At 38.2% G+C, this 17,479-nt stretch overlaps 3 protein-coding genes across 4 annotated transcripts; 1 reads left to right on the plus strand and 2 right to left on the minus strand.

Annotated features, from left to right (window-relative positions):
- Window positions 1-1,120: 1,120 nt before the first annotated feature.
- LOC121811058 lies at window positions 1,121-5,688 on the minus strand. Its single transcript, XM_042211828.1, has 7 exons — window positions 5,260-5,688; window positions 3,964-4,507; window positions 2,512-3,106; window positions 2,321-2,421; window positions 2,142-2,231; window positions 1,664-1,791; window positions 1,121-1,552 (listed from the first exon to the last, which is right to left on the minus strand). The coding sequence occupies exons 2-7, from the start codon at window positions 4,408-4,410 to the stop codon at window positions 1,408-1,410; spliced, it is 1,506 nt and encodes a 501-aa protein (XP_042067762.1). The 5' UTR covers window positions 4,411-4,507; window positions 5,260-5,688; the 3' UTR covers window positions 1,121-1,407.
- A 4,530-nt stretch (window positions 5,689-10,218) lies between these two features.
- Window positions 10,219-14,301, plus strand: LOC121741770 (DEAD-box ATP-dependent RNA helicase 24). The gene is made up of 5 exons (XM_042134659.1): window positions 10,219-10,876; window positions 11,805-13,033; window positions 13,273-13,312; window positions 13,518-13,905; window positions 14,028-14,301. The coding sequence occupies exons 1-5, from the start codon at window positions 10,282-10,284 to the stop codon at window positions 14,074-14,076; spliced, it is 2,301 nt and encodes a 766-aa protein (XP_041990593.1). The 5' UTR covers window positions 10,219-10,281; the 3' UTR covers window positions 14,077-14,301.
- On the minus strand, window positions 14,257-16,674 carry LOC121741771 (beta-carotene isomerase D27, chloroplastic-like). Of its 2 annotated transcripts, none has more exons than XM_042134661.1 (8): window positions 16,419-16,674; window positions 16,247-16,342; window positions 15,723-15,824; window positions 15,158-15,257; window positions 14,960-15,051; window positions 14,794-14,874; window positions 14,600-14,668; window positions 14,257-14,500 (listed from the first exon to the last, which is right to left on the minus strand). In XM_042134661.1, the coding sequence occupies exons 1-8, from the start codon at window positions 16,524-16,526 to the stop codon at window positions 14,363-14,365; spliced, it is 786 nt and encodes a 261-aa protein (XP_041990595.1). In that variant the 5' UTR covers window positions 16,527-16,674; the 3' UTR covers window positions 14,257-14,362. The 2 variants fall into 2 exon arrangements, with proteins under 2 accessions (XP_041990595.1, XP_041990594.1); XM_042134660.1 differs by having other exon boundaries at window positions 14,794-14,873; window positions 14,956-15,051; window positions 16,419-16,673.
- Window positions 16,675-17,479: the final 805 nt, after the last annotated feature.

The following is a 17,479-nucleotide window of genomic DNA, read 5'->3' on the forward strand; positions in this document are numbered from 1 at the left end:
ATGTGGTCTTTTTTTCCAACACATGTCATCTTCTTTTCCAACATGATGTAGTTTGGTTCGACTCTATTTTCTGCTCCAGTTTTACACGTGCGAGCGGACTATCTACTTAAATCATTTTATCCTTAATATTAATTAGAATTGTTGTGATAATATTTTGTTTGTGTTGATAAATATTTGCAGTGGCAACCATTGTCTCGAGATATGGCATTGTTGCACGCGAAAAACGAGAGAGAGACTAAAAGTAGAAAATATATGAAGTGATTTTTCATCTCTCTGTTGTCTTTACCGCACCCAAACTTAGCATCTGCACGAGACTCACCTCATAATATTCACTTTTTTTTTCTCTCTTTATGATTAAATATCAAATACTACTTCATAAAAGTTGAGTATAGAATTTTACTTAACCTAGTAATTATATCTAACCGTAGATTGGGGTAAGTCTAAATGTAATTTGTTAAAATCAATGATTTTGTTAGGGTTCAAAACCATTCCGTGTCATAGAATTTGAAAATGTGCAAACGATATGCAAGTACAAAATTGTGAGGACTTTGCCAATATCATACTACTAATATGGAGTTTGTTGTGAGGACTTTGCCAATATCATACTACTAATATGGAGTTTGAATGTGAATCAATTAACCCTCACAAATTCATTATAGAATTAAAAATAATGATGATTTGAAAAAATAGTACTAGTACTACTGTTTGGGATTTGGTGGGGGGCACAACGAGCACACGATTGGATTCTTACGATAACCAAAGTAGGAAAGTGGGACATGTTTCTCTAATCTGATAGCCACTATATGGAGTATTATGCAAAAGCCAGAGCACTAGTCATGAATGCCATACACATTACTTAATTATTCAATATTGTCCATTGTTTTACCATTTTATTGAAAATTTTATTCTCAGCCAAACTGTACCAAGTAGTGTTTCATTTCACTAAAAGGTGTCCACCAAAAAATTTTGAATATTGGGTTTCGACGTGAAGGGAGAATTTTACGGAATATTACTTGTCAAAACAAATATATTCACACCACGTCTATTTGTGAAAGAATCACCAAAGACATTGTGTTAAGTAGTAAAGTAGTAGTAGTAGTAGTATTATAATTCTAAAATAGAAAACAAAACTCAGAAGCCATTTATTATAAAAAAAAATGCTAAAGTTAAAGAACAAAAACACATTAACTCTACAAATTAGAAGTTTGATTTAAACTTAATGATTTCCGACTGATCAAATGAACGGTTCCCGCAAAATCTTTGACATGGACAATCACCGAGCCTATTATTTACTTCTTTCTACATTTGAGAAAGGAAACTTGGAGAGAGAGAAAGAGAGGAATTGCCCCACATCCAATCCCTTCAGCGTCATCAAATTCAGGAAATACTCGAAAGAAAGCCACAATTTCAGCAAGCCTTCTCAGTGTGCATCGCTTCATTAACAAGCTTGTAGCATTGCAGACTGCAAAGAGGAAGCTTCGACTTTGAATCGCGGTACTTGTAGGCATTGGTACAAGACGGGCCAGCACATTTCTCCCTCGGAGGAGGGTAGCTGAAATTTCAAAAATAGTGTCAAGAATGTATGCTTCCTCGCCTTCAACCAAATTGCGATGAAATTTCACTAATGGTCTAAATATCAATATTATTAACAACACAATATTACCTGCAAGTGTTGGATTCAAAAAATTTGGGCAAGCCCAAGTCTTGAGGGAATGTGACAGTAGTCCCCGTAGGTCCCATGACTGTCCTAATGGTGTTTGAAATAAGCATTTGAGCATTTGTCGCCTTCCCCTGTTTCAATTTTTAGGAGAGAAAAGGGAGCGGTGTTATCTTCAATTACAAAATTTGGGAGCTTTTGTAGACAATTCACTGTAACTCTTTTTCTGCATAATTTAGATCTTTGATGACACACCAAGAATGCTTCCCGATGCTACTAATGCAGAAGTGTTAATAAACTCAATATAAGAACCAATATGTATTTGATCAATAATTTATCAGTGCTACTTTTTTAAGAACTGGGCTTTCAGTGCAAAAATAATGGTATCAGCTTCCATTTGCAGATTTGGGAAATCATTCGATATCATGTTTGAAGGAAAATCCCTTATGGTTGTATATTCAATATCATGTTTGAAGGCAAATACCTGTGCCAGTTCTTCCTGGCGCTTCTTCACCTTCTCTTCCCTTTTCTTCCTACTGGAATCTTGACCGAGTATTTTTCTGATCGCCTCTGCCTACAATTTTGAAACAACTAGCTTATTTTCCACATCTTGCTATGAAGCTAAATATATCAGTTTCAAGAATAGTGTCTGCAAGAGTTAACCTCAGATTCACGAGCAGCTTTCTCGTTCTGCAACCTACGCCTCTGAGCAGCCTCCACCTTCTTCAGTTGTTGCTCCACTTCCGTTAATTTCTCCTTTTGTTCTGAGTCATTGAAAATAGCAAAGACAAATTCAAACAGCTTACTTTAAGAAGATATCAAAAGGGTCATAAGGAAAAGAGATTCATACTTACTTCGAGGTGCAGCCGGTGGTAACCCGTTTGGGAACTCAATCTGACTTGCACCTGCCTCTGGGGCATCCTTGCTTAGAAGGGCTCGTTGACGAGTGGTCAGAGCTATCTCCCTCTTGTTTTCTAATGGAAACTCTGCCACATCCCTCTTTCGTTTTTTCTTCGTCTTCCCTTCACCATTGCCATCAGAGGAAAGTTCATCTTCCTTTTCATAATCTGTGTCTCCAGATCTGGGTTTTCTGGAATCTCGCCTTCCAACATCTTCTGTATTTTCATTTTTCACACCCTTCTGCGATTTTCTGGTTGACTGTGTCTCCAAATCCTTATATCCAGACATCCTTGAAATCTTCAGTTTCTCCAGGTACCTTATCTCATCATCTTCATCAAATTCCCCAATCAAAACTCGTTTCTTAGGAACCCTCCTGCTCTTACGAACTGTATCAGATTTATCTCCATGCTTCTCATTAGAATTTTTTGTTGATGACCTCCCCATCTCCTCCCTTCCAAAAGTGAAACTACTTTTCGAGAAATCTTTCCAAGGGACGCCTTTCAAGGTGCCTTTCTTGAGAGGAGGGGAATGATATTCATCAGAACTTTCCTGAAATGAGAACATGCCAACAACGGAATCAACCACATAGTAGGATATGTTAAATCACATTCAGCTACTTGAATGCAAGAAGATTTGCTTACCCAAAAAATACTAATATATTCTCCTTAATAAATGAGCCTCATAAAAGTAATACTCCATATTTATTATTTATTCCACCCTCTGTCCCATAGAAATAGGTCATTTGAGGATAGCACGAGTTTTAATGCGTACCCGGTAAATTAAGAGAGGAAGATAAAAAGTAGTTGAAATAGTGTAGTGGATGGTGATGCCCATAAATGATAAAGTGAAAGAGAAGGAGAAAAAATTTCCATAAATGGATATGGACTATTTCTATGGGACGGACGAAAAAAGAAATTCAGCCTATTTCTATGGAACGGAGGGAGTATTTATTTCAGCGATTATTCATTCATCAACACAGTTAGTACCTTTCTTCTTCGGAATCATCAGGGTAGTCATAATTGAGGCCATGAGAAGAAACGCAATTCATCAATAATAACAGTTGTCTAGACATGTCACTCATTCCAGTGCAACACACAACTATAACATCAGACAGGCAAAAGCCAGCTTCGATGGAGCTATTATTATTTATTAATCACCATCCAGATCAAATTAGGTTGTAAATGGATTTGGGATATACTACATTAATAAGTTTATAGGTTCATTCTAAAACATAAACAGATTTCTGCACACTCTCAAGATCGCTAATAACTTATTTCCTTGATAAATGCATAAATCATTAAGCAGCTCAATTTGAAAACAATTAAGACCAAGTCAAATGAGCTAAGAAACGCAATGTATGCCAAAAAAGGTAGATGAATAACAATCAAAGCAGAAATTTTGACAACCTGTGGGATCAGCCTCTGTCGTGGACGACCATTATCAGAGGATTGACTGGCTTTTGCCGTAGACCCACTGCCTGATTCTCCGTTAGAACTAGATTTAGTCTGAAGTGTGCGTGTCACGCCACCAACCTTCAGCTTAACTTTTTTTGGTCTATTTTCACTTCCTGCTACATCACACGTACCATTACTTACGGTACCATTTGATTCACCAACAGGTAAGGACCTTGACACACACTGACTCAAATTGAACATTTTCCCCCCAGAGTTTTCGTCTTCGATGTTCTCATCACTAGAAGTCTTACTCATATCATCTGAAACTGGTACCACCGACAGAGGAGACTGATCAGAGTGTGGCTGCCCTTCAGGTCTAGGCCGACGAGATGTTTGGCTTCTCCTCTTTTTTATAGAAGTCCCCGCACCCTTCATTGGAGGGCCCCTAGATTGATCCATTTAACGAGATTCTTGATTGCAATTTAAACAGTGTTACACGTTCCAATTATGATCCAGATCAGGTTGAAGTATACAAACCCCTCAGCGGATCAAGTCTCTGCAGACGTTTGTCCATAACTGTTAGACTAGATTAAGAGACAGAAATTAATGAAAACATAGCTCTACAACTGTACGCTTGAATCACGCAAAAATTGAACAACTACTCAGTCCTAAATAGTGTGTAGAAATGCATAAAACAACGACGAAGCCACTGGCAATGCACTGACATGGAATAATATAACCACCATAAAAGGATTTAGCCGTCAAACAAGGACAACAATGGTACTAATGAATGCAGTAATAACTCAATCAAAACATCACCAGCAGCCCTTCTTTTCGCCCCAACCAACTAAAGAAGTAAATCAATAAATTAAGCAGAATTAAAATTAGAAAACGCATAGCATTGTTCTTGAGAGCAAAAATAAATGTAGCTAAACCAGATCCATTACGAATAATAAACTACTTACAACACTAAAACACTATATGGACTTATATCAATGCCTAAACAGCCTGAATTAACCGATGGAGGATGCAGAAATAACCACTTCAAAAATCATTATTTCACTTGAAAACAATTCATCAAAATAAAATCAACAAAATCACCATCTATAAACACAATCCACTCCATCCCAAAATCATACGGAGACTAATCCCCAGATCGTATGCACAATAACCTTCACATTGATCGATCGCGTCAGACCTAGATGCCACAACAACTCAAACCAACAAAATTCACACAAATCCCCCAATCGAAGCCCCAAACAGAGAATGTCGGAGCAAAACACGAAACTCGATAAAACAAAATTTTACCCAAGGGGAGAAGGCAAAGCAACGAAGAGTCGAAGAGGATAAATAGGAGGCGTATAATTTCGAGGGCAGAAATAGATAAAGGAGTCGGCGAAGCAGATGGATACGCAAAAGCGCGCGAATCGTAGAGAGAGAAAGAGAGAGGGGAGTAAAGGGGTGTTTGGATGTTTGTATTAGGGTTAGAGAGGATAGAGAGAGAGAGGGGGGGTGTGGCGCTGGTGTTGATATGGGAATGGGGTTACTATAGAAGTAAAGAAGACTCCCAATTTCTTCTCCATTTTTTTCACACATGTTTGTGTGTGGTGTGTGTGCGCGAAATTTTTCTCTGTTTTTGTTTTTTGGTGGGGGATATTTGGGCTCGGCTTCACGACTCAGTAAGGTCCTGGCGAGTTGACTCGGCCGGCTATGCCCCATATTTGCTTCCTATTTTCCCTCCCCTTGTTCTCTCCAACTACTTTATGCTGCAACTACGTGCGCAGGATATCCCCGTGCGCACCCCCAGCTTTTCTTAGTATATCTTCACCCTTGTGCATTTACTTTTTTGTGATATTTAATAAATTGATTATTAAATTTAAATTTGTTTCAAATTGAATGCAGTATTAAATTTGTACATCATGTTAGAGCATCTCCAATAAGCACGGACGTCAAATAGCCATCAAATAGCCTTCACACTGCCACATCATCAGCACTACAATTCTCCTGCCACATCAGCTTGCCACATCAACTGGACATCAAATAGCCCTCACATAGCCTTCACACTACCTATCCACATCACTAATAACAATTATATAATTTAATTTACACTTGTATCAACATACGGAATTTAATTTACGCGACAAATACGGAAAATTCGAATAATAATATTAAAATTTAAAAAGTACTCCCTCCGTCCCAAGCTACTCGCACTTATTTCCTTTTTTGGCGTCCCAAGTTACTTGCACTCTTTCCATTTTTAGTAAAAATTTTCACCTACAGCCGTCATTTTTGACTTTCCTATACACTCATTCCTTAATCTCCGTGCCGAAAAGGAAAGGAGCGAGTAGCCCGGGACGGAGGGAGTACATTACTTTTAAAAAAAAGTACAATAATATTAAAAAAAGTACAAAAATTAAAAAGTACATTAATTTAAAAAAGTAAAACAAAATCACTTATTAAAGTAAGGTAGAGAGAGAGTACTCGTTAAAACAAGTGGTGCGAATGAAAATGAGGTTCAACGCGCGTATATATAGTGTTTTCGAAAAAAAAAAAAAATTTAAATCCGACGCCGGTTTGGCGCCGATCCGGGACGCACAATGGCGCCCGTGAGGATCGGCGTCGGAACCGGCGTCAGCGCGGGAATCGGCATGGCGACGCCGATTTCGCCCACGCCGGTTCCAATGGTTCGGCGTCAAACCGGCGTGGGCGAAAAATCGGCGTCGCGGTGGTGACGCCGGTTATTGGAGATGCTCTTAGAGCATCCACAATGGATGCCCTAGTGAAAGCTTTATTGGTTGCCACATCAGTATGCTCCTTTTTTCTGCAATGGTAGAGCCCTATCTATTATGCATTTTTTATTTCAATTTTAATATTATTATTTTTTAATTTTATTTTTAATTACTAAAATATCAAAATATATTATATTAAACACCACAGATGCAAACAAAAAAACCTACATTACTTAATTTAAAAAAAAAACTACATCATACTTAGCAAAAAAAAAAACTACATCATACTTGACTTTAAAAAAACTACATTAAACTAAATTACTATATTGAAAAAAAAACTTAACTAGTCATCTAAATTTAACTTCTGGCTCAAATTCTTGATCATCTTCTCAGTCATCTGTCTTTTTCCGGATCGATTTCCTGATGAAGCCTGTTTTGGGCGTCAAGTCTAAACCTATACTCAACCACCTAGCGAAAACCTCCGAACTCCTCAATCGCTGAGGCCATGAGCTGAGCAGACGGAGGAGGCGCAGCCTGCGGGGGAGCCGATCCAGACGCGGCCGCCTTCGTCTTCCCTTTGGCCTGGGCTTTGGCAGCTTTGGTGCCAATGGGACGTCTAAAAGTAGACGTAGGCGTGCCATAACTCCCTTTCGGCTTAGCGTTCAGATCCACAGGAGATGGGCAGCTACTCGTGTAACTGCCGGTGGCGGTGTTTTTCGTCCGCTTCGCAGCCAAGGATCCAACCGGTATCCCTCCGTTGAACTTCGACTTGTCCTTCAAGATCAGCCAAACATTGTACATCTTGAACTGCCCGAACTGCGAATGGTATTTGGGCATCGACTTCTTGAGGACATCCTCCATGCTCTCAACGCTGCCCCGTGCGTCCCTGTTCCTGTTGTAGATATAGCAAAAGTTGTTGACGTGGAGCTTGATCCGATCCCAACACTTGCGCAACTGAACCTTGGTCCGCGTGAACGCCCAACTCGGTTTCACTTCGTTTTAGCGTTCCTCAATGCGATCCCACATCCTGGACGAAGTCTGGTTGTTGGAGCATACTGAATCCTCCGATATATCCACACAACACTTAGCCACCTTCACATACTCCTCCAACTCGTAGTCAACACGCCATGTTGCGTACTCTTTGTTGGGCGCGTTGGATGGGAGTGGGACTCGGACGGATGGCGCCTTTTCCTTCCGCGCCATCTTCTTCTTCCTCCTCGGCGGCTCAGGGGCAGGAGGTTGCCCACAACTAGGCTCCATGTCCTCAACCCGATACGCGTGAGTGTTGAAGAGCGGATCGAACTCATAGTCCGAAACGTAAGTGGACCCTACAGATCCAGGCGTCTCGACCAGGTAGTCTTCGTGGCCGGGCCACCGGGCGCCGCCGCCAAACATCGGCATATCGTTGTCGACACCATTGGGGTTTGAGAATTGACTCGGGTCCATTCTTGAAAGCGTGAAAATGAGAAAAAGGGAGATGAATTGAGTAGAGTAGAGAGTATTGGTGTGTGAAAAGTGAAGAATGAGGATTGAGTATTTATATAGTGTTTAATTAGGGTTTCAAGAATTAAAAAAAATATAAATTAAAAACGCAAAAAATGCACATATCGGGCTCGGGTGCGAGGCTGCAATGGATGCCCGATCGGGACGACCGATCTTTCGGTCGCGCGGCTCGGGCACGGTTGCAGTGGATGCCCGACGACGCCTGAGCCCGATCTCGGGCGATCAGGCGTGAGATCGGGCATCCACTGTGGATGCTCTTATATCACTCAGTATTATATATAGACTTTTCCAATTAAGTTTATTCATAAAAATATTTGCCACGCCACATGTTATTTTCTACTGTTTCTCTTCACCCATAAATCGTCAATAAAACCTCTTTCCTTATCTAAAAATATGAATGGATCGATTTGCAATATTATATCTCAGGACTAAATATGTATTGTATTTAGTTCATGAGATTGTTCTCACAACTTAATTTTAGATGGATAATAATGTGATAATTAGTCATAACAATCCCCTTCCAACTAAATAATCTCACAACTTAATTATAAATGAATTATCATCACAACGGGACAACACATATAGTTACTATATAATATCCCATATGAATATTCACTAAAAAGTCAAAGACAACTAAAAAAAATCTATGCATAAAAGTAGTATTGTTGTATAACGTTTTTTTCCTAACTCAATAGATGTACTTGTGAAGGACAAATCAATATTCCCACAAATCATTCATTTTGCTCACCAATCGATCTCAAGATGACCAAGGATGTAAAGGTCGACGACCACAACTACGATGCCAAAGACCACCAAGATATGCAATCGGCGCCGCCTAACAATATGTAGGAGTTGGGCAAATGGTCACTTACTCACGGTGCATAGCCATCATCACCGAATTCATTGTAACCGTTCATGTGTCCTTTGTGTCACGATGTACACATCCATCGGTTACGAGATCTAGAACACTATCGACCATTATGACATCGTCATCGTCCTTAGCATCGTCTAGGCTTTCAGCGGCATATTCTTTGTCATCGTCTATTGCACCGCTAACATTTTCAGTGAGCAAACCAGGCTTGGTTTGAAAACTTTGAGTGTTTAGTAATGGGGAACGTTGAGACCATGTTCTTTTCGAAAATATTTTAGTGACCAACTTTAATTGAAATTAAAAATTTACATGGAATATTGGTTATCTTATAAAATATTATTAAGTTTTTAACATAAATTAGAATTTTGAAAGATACAACTTTATTTTATAGTAACAAATTAAAGTTAGGGTATTGATGCCTAACATCATGAATTTTTTCAAAAATTATTTTTCCTATGAACTTTAAACTAACATATAATATCATTGTATCACGAACTTAAACAGTAACCGGATTTCATTGTCGGTAGAATAATTCAACAACTATTTATGTTCGTAACATTATATGCAAAATTTAAAGTTTATGAAAAAAAAGCATGTGATGGTAAACCTCAATACCCATTATAGCTTAATAATCAATTTGACACAACACCATAATTTCGTAATTATTTGAAATCAATCCTATAACTTATGTAATGATTGTAATTTATAAAAAGTCATCTCGTTGTCTATATTAAAAAATAGAGTAAGTTATTTATTTTTAATCTAAAATATCTTAATTTAATATATGTACATTTCACGAAAAATAAATCTGCTTGATCATTTTGATATGTCTACTAAAATTAAATTTTTATCTATTTGTAGTAGTAAGTTTATTTCTTTAATTAAGTACTCCATTTTTCATTTTCCACTAACAATAGATAAACACTTTATTCTGAATCTATTTTTTATTTTACTATTTTTGTAATAAAACTTATCGTTTAGTACTAAGATGATTTCATGGATGAACGTAATATTTCAATAATATTTGTATCTCTATAATTTTATTTTGGTTTAACATTCACTACTTTTGGAAATATATTTTGTTTTTTCAAATTCTCAAAACAGTTTTTGAGATTATTTACTTCTAAACAGATTGAATACTGTTTGCAATTGCATTTACCCTAATCCCTTTACCTGTGATTTTTCCCCCAAAAAACCGATTCTAGGGTTTAATAGTTTCGCAAAACAATGTCAAAACGAAAATTCGGATTCGAGGGCTTCGGCATCAATCGCCAAGCTACCTACAACTTCGAGCGTTCACAGCAGCCTCAGCGCTTGTACGTTCCCTCTCCTTCCCGCGGCGGCGACGAAGACGACGACATCGACAATATTGAGTATGCCGACGATCGTGAAGCTGCGAACGACGTGGTTTCGGACAGTAACAACGGCGAAGCGGCTGAAGAAGACGAAGTTGATCCTCTTGATGCGTTTATGGAAGGGCTGCAGGAAGAGATTAAGGCTGCTCCGCCGCCCAAGGCCAAGGATAAGCTGGATAAGTACAAGGATGACGTCGAAGACGATCCAATGGAGAGTTTTGTGATGGCGAAGAAGGATTTGGGGCTACAGTTGGCCGCGGATGCTCTGCACGCTGGTTACAATTCAGACGAGGAGGTTTATGCGGCGGCTAAGGCGGTGGATGCAGGGATGCTTGAGTATGATTCTGATGATAATCCTGTTGTTCTCGACAAGAAGAAGATTGAGCCGATTCCCCCGTTTGATCATAGCTCAGTTGATTACGAGGCGTTTAATAAGGATTTCTACGAGGAGAAGCCTTCTATATCAGGTAATTAGATTTTACCTGGAGTTTTTTTTCGCTATCGTTTATTGCAGTTGGAGTAGTTGCGTGGTAGTATTAAACTTTAGTCCGGTATTTTGTTGTATTTTCATGTTTTGCTTTTAACAGACTTCGAGTTCCATCTAAGTTTTACAACAATGATACATAGTGGTTAGTGATTATAGATAAATTGACTTATAAGAAATGAGGTTTGCTGTTCCAGCTTTTCACTGGGTTGGAGACAGCATCAGTAAATTTTTAGTATGCCTAGCAATTTATAGTCATGAAGAAGTTTGGGATTTTGTTCGCTTGAGAACCATCTGTATGCTACCAACTTTGGAAAATTAACAAAAAGGTAGTTAAGGTTTATATGGAATGGTGGATGTTATAGCAAATATGACTGCCTGCTATTTTCTTTTTCTTGAAAAAACTATAGAATAAAACATTAGTTAATCTGGTCATAAGTTAAACTTTGAGATGTGAATTTTGTTGTGATGTAGTTTTAGCTGACATTCATTCTATTTCAACACACACGCAAGTACTTAGTTAGTGAACAAGATACGTGGAAACAATAAATTTATGTACTACATTAACATTTCATCCAGAGACAGTTGGTTGCTGGATAATTTTTTTATGTGACATGAGTCATCACACTCTGATATTTGCACCTGTGAACTGCAAGTATCAAAGGGGTCGTTTTATATTCTGGGCTGGCCTGCAGTTGATGCTGATATATCTTGGCAATACCTCGCAACACACTCTGTTGGGTTTCTCCAATAAATGCACATGAATAACTATTTGCGGTTAATAAATTGGCCTGATGGTGTAGTCAGTAGTGGAAGCCTGGTGGCTTTGAGACTATCAAGTATACATGAAAAAACATGTACTCTTTTGTATAAATATTTATAAAAAAACATTTGGTTGATTATTTTGTCAGGTATGAGTGAGCAGGATGTTGCGGAATACAGGAAGACCTTGGCTATCCGTGTTTCTGGTTTCGATGTACCACGACCTGTTAAGACTTTTGAAGATTGTGGATTCTCTAGGGAACTAATGAAAGCCATAGCAAAACAAGCATATGAAAAACCTACACCAATACAGTGCCAAGCTTTACCTATTGTGCTTTCTGGAAGAGACATAATTGGAATAGCAAAAACAGGCTCTGGAAAGACTGCTTCATTTGTGCTTCCTATGATTGTCCATGCTATGGATCAACCTGAGCTAGCTAAAGAAGAAGGTCCCATTGGAGTGATATGTGCACCTACCAGGGAATTGGCTCATCAAATATATTTGGAAGCTAAGAAGTTCTCCAAATCTTGTGGCATCCGTGTGGCTGCAGTTTATGGTGGGATGTCGAAGCTTGATCAATTCAAGGAACTGAAGGCAGGGTGTGAGATAGTTGTAGCTACTCCAGGGAGATTGATAGACATGATTAAAATGAAGGCGTTGACCATGCTGAGGGCAACCTACTTAGTACTTGATGAAGCTGATCGAATGTTTGATCTTGGTTTTGAGCCTCAAATAAGGTCAATAGTGGGTCAAATAAGGCCAGATCGTCAAACATTACTCTTTTCAGCAACTATGCCTCGAAAAGTTGAAAAGCTTGCTAGGGAGATTCTATCTGATCCTGTAAGAGTAACTGTAGGAGAGGTGGGTATGGCCAATGAGGATATTACCCAAATTGTCCATGTGATGCCATCAGATGCAGAAAAGTTGCCCTGGCTTCTCGAGAAGCTTCCTGTAATGATAGATGAAGGTGATGTTCTGGTCTTTGCCTCAAAGAAGGCGGCAGTTGATGAAGTAGAAGCACAACTGCTTCAGAGAGGTCTTAAGGTAGCAGCACTTCATGGTGATAAGGATCAGTCTTCTCGTATGGAGATATTACAAAAATTCAAGTCTGGAATATACCATGTACTTGTTGCAACTGATGTTGCTGCTCGAGGTCTTGATATCAAATCCATTAAATCTGTCGTCAACTTTGACATAGCTAAAGACATGGACATGCATGTACATCGCATTGGAAGGACAGGTCGTGCAGGGGATAAAGATGGAACTGCATACACCCTGATAACACAAAAGGAGGCAAGATTTGCTGGTGAATTAGTTAACAGTTTGATTGCTGCTGGTCAAAATGTATCCTCAGAGCTCATGGATCTTGCTATGAAGGTAATGGACAGGCTTAATTTTTGCCTTATCGAGTAATACGGAGGAAAATACTTCATGTTTGTGTTTTCCGGAACTGCTTGAATACTCATATTTGCTTACATTTTGGAAACTAGAATAGAAAGAAGGCATCACTGTCTCCACAATTATGTTCAGTACTGTTGGACATTTTACACTCTTGTCTGTGTTCAACTGAATATTATGATTTACCTTTTAATTGATATTATCTGTGTGCATTATAGGATGGGCGGTTCAGATCAAAACGTGATGCACGAAAAGGAGGTATGGAGTTCTATTTATGCAAAATGCTCATGATTTTCATAATATATTGTTCCAACAGTTTCTTTGATAGTTTGGATTGGGAATAAAATGATGTTTTCTCTCGAGTGTCCATATAGGAATCCATTTCTGTCATTGAAGTTCCTGTCGTATTGTGTCTCATATCATGGTAGTATATCATTAATTTAAAGAGCATGAAACAATGCAGGTGGTAAAAGAGCTAATGGAAGGGGAGGTGGTGGTGGCGGTGGCAGAGGAGTTCGTGGTGTGGACTTCGGTTTGGGCATCGGGTATAATACCGAATCAAAGGCTGAATTAACCCCTGCACCTAGTCGTTCTGCGACAGTTAACTCACTGAGGACAGGGGCGATGGCACAATTTAGAAGCAGTTTCGTACCTGCATCATCAACTTCCCAGGATCAATTCAGTTCAGGTTCACGACCCAATAATCGGCCTGTTTTACGTGGCTTTGTATCCGGTGGGACTATTGGGGGTGATATTCCTCCCGTAAAAGTACAGAGTGTGACACCTACAACATCTGCGTCAAATAATACCCCAAACTCGGGAGAAATTAGAAAGCAGACACATTCTGAAAGGTGACACTCTAATGCAGAAGCTGAAATGTAGTTTTATATCCATTTATAAGTTAAAAACCCTTGCTAATTTTGCCTTCATTTGTTCCCAAATTGACTTGCTTTCTGTTCTGTGCTGTTATCAGAGACAACAAAGCAAGAGAAAGACGAAGGCCCTCTGGCTGGGATCGTTAGTGCATGATTTTGTTGCAAGAAGAAGTTTGTATTTCTTGTAAGTGCATTCCTCGGATGAATACAATGTATTAGCAAAGTTCCTTATACGTAATTTTCAATGAGCGTTGTGTGTATCATCATCATTCCAACGTTATGTGGTTCAAAAGTTAAAACATTTTCCGATGAAACTTATGTGGGAGGTTTTTGTTGGCAATTTGATGAATTTCATTTGATATTGGAGAAATATATGTTGAATTGTATACATGTGTTTCAGTTTGCATCATATGCACTATGAACATGTCTGAGGCTAAGCCTTCGGACACTTTGAAACAACGGTGGCACTGTTAAGCTCCATCCGTCGAATAGCTTTAGGGCATGTTTGAAGGCATGGCTCTTTGAGTGCAGTATCATCTTCCGGTGGAGGAGGGTTAATCCCAAATTTGAACTGTCATGACAATTATCCCAATTTATCAGTACTTTGAATAAGTTCTTCATTTCCAAATTCAAATATAAAAGAGACATGTTGATTGAAAAGGCAAGTTACCTGACAGCTATAGTCGCTGAAGCTGGGCTCCATCACTAAAGGAACTCCCATACAATCCTTGAAGAAGGTCTACAATAATTACAACAAAATCAAGTAAAGAAAATACCAAATCAAAATTCAGATCTTTTCATCCGAACTGAGAATGGATGGATTGAGCATTTCAAGGTTATGAACCAGAAGCAGCTGTTACGAACCTGTGTAGGGAGTTTACAAGTATTAATACACACACCTACGCACTTGCTCTCCTCCAAATACTTGCATTTCTCGACAAAGACCTGCAAAATCACACCAGCCACAATAGAGTCAGATCGAGCCAGACTCTAAACACCTAAAATGAGAAACAAAAACAGTAGTACCCACCCCACTAGGCCATGCAGATCCATCTGGCATCTCGACAGAGTTGACAGTACACGTTCCCATGAGCCATTGACACGAAAGTGCAGTCACTCTTGCTTACAGAAACACAACAGAAAAAAAAACTATTCAGTTACTCAACTAAGATTGCACTAAATTTGGAACATAGATGTAGCTCCAGTTTGTGAATTCAGAAACACTTACCAACCATCACAGAGGCGACTTTTCCCCCAGCAATAGGCGAAACAAGCTTTTTGTAGAGCTCTAACAGCCATGAAGGGAACAACGCTCTTAATATCCGCACCTGCAATAAAAATTCACTGCATCATGTTTCTCTCATAGACTAGGAACTGCACTTGGAAACTAATTACACATAAGCACTTTCTTGCTTCACTCCTACTCAATGTTATTCCATGAAACGGAAATGAGTATGATGTATGTAGAATAGGAACATGTTAGTATAGGAATATGTTGGTATATGAACTAATCTCGTGCTACTAAACTCAGAAAGATAACTGCAAACTCTAGCTTAAGGGTTGAGTTTAACTTCTCTAAATAGAACAATTCAAGTCAGAAAGCGACACACGGATTCCCAAGCTAGCAAACTTCATTCTACTACAAGAACGATATACACAATAAGAAAACATAGACGAATTTACAATATTCTCGGGGTGTATGTGTGATCATATCATATCTGCATCCATAATATGAAACTGCAAGTACAAGAAATACTATTTTGGTGATGAAAATTGGAAAAAGAAGTTGATACCGCAGCATCTGTGGCTTCAGAGTTGGATCGCCCAACCATTATCCGATGAGCAACATCAATCAATCCATCATATCCAGGTTTCTCAGAGTCCCAACCAATCTCCTGCCAATCAATAATACTAGTAGAGCTTTAGCTCCATTAATTTGCAAATTACCTATAAATAATACTTGAATTGAGAATCAATCATTCAACCTTCATGAAAAACAAAACGGTTACTTACTAAACAATCAGAAACTATAGTCTAATTCACAATCACCTTGAGTTTTAGTATATATACTACTCCGTGTTATACGTTTACTCCTACATTTTTTATTTATATGTTGCACCAATTTCAATCCAATATTGCAGAAATAGAGTTAAACTGATGCAGCATAGGAGTAAATAGAGTAACGAACAAATCTCAAAACTCCTAAACGAAAGGTTGATGATAGAATTAAAAAATCAGCAGAAAATTCTTCAATCATCACTTAGTTAGAAAAAGGAATTCTGCATAATGAAACTAGAGATAGCAGCGTATTTTTAACCTGAGCCATTTTACTGCGAAAAACGTTCAAAAAGACATCATCAATCACTCCAGGCGAATACTCTTTCCTTGAAGTCTTCAACTCAACTGCTTCTACCTGCACCGAACATAAAATCGGGGGTGGAATTAGATTCCCCAAAATTCAGTGAAAAAAATGAGGAGCTGATACATACAGAATTCGATCGAGTGGAGAAGCGAGAAATTAGAATAGCGTGGGTGGTTTTAGGAGAGTGGAAAGAAGGGAGTGAGATGAGTGGGCGCGGGTGGCCGAGAAACGCCATCGCCGAAAAAACACGATCCGAGCAGAATCAGAATGGGGAAATATGCCGCTTCAGCCTCCATAATTTCAACAATTTATAATTTGAACCGAGTTGAATTATTATGGAGTAATAAGAGAAGAAAAGAATCAAACCATTACTATTATCTTCTTTATTTTTAGAGAGGCCACTCAATCTGGTTATGCTATAAATGAAGTAAGCGCCACTTAATATTCTCTTTTTAAAAATGGATATTGACACCTAATATTATGGATTATTTTAAAAAGTTGAATTTTTTCACAAACTTTGAAATTGATAAATAATATCATGAACTTTACCCTGAATTTGTTATTTCCCACCAATGAATAAATTCCAATTATATTAATAGATTGAAGAACAAATTTGGAGGTGTGCTTCAAGAAAAACTATTCTCGAAGATTGAAAATCTGGAAACTCTCGAAGTTGTTGTCGAGAAATTCCGAAAAAAAAAATCCGTATCATGATATTAGTTGTTGGAATTTTTTCATTGGTGGGAAATAACAAACTCGGGGTAAAGTTCGTGATATTATTTGTCAATTTCAAAGTTCGTGGGAAAAACCCAAATTTTTTAAAATTTCATGATATTAGATGTCATTATCCCTTTTACAAAATATAAACAGTTGAACCATAAATGATTATAGTTTAGTTGCCATATTTAATTTTATACTCTGTTTTAAAAAATATCTTATTTATGAATTATATGAATTTAATAAGAAATTGATAAAATAGAAAAAAAAAAAAGAAAGAAAAAGTTGGTGCCGTAAAGAATTTAAAGGTGCTATAAAAGATATAGAGAAAAAGTAGGTAAAGTATAAGAGAATAAGTGAATAAAGGACAAGAGAGAGAAAAGTAAACAAAATACCGAAAGAGAAACTTTCTAGTTTTAGAAATGAGACTTTATGTGGACATTCTAAAAATGGGAAAATGAATTTTTTTAA

Source organism: Salvia splendens, chromosome 7 (genome assembly GCF_004379255.2).
Source record: "Salvia splendens isolate huo1 chromosome 7, SspV2, whole genome shotgun sequence".
NCBI lineage: Eukaryota > Viridiplantae > Streptophyta > Magnoliopsida > Lamiales > Lamiaceae > Salvia > Salvia splendens.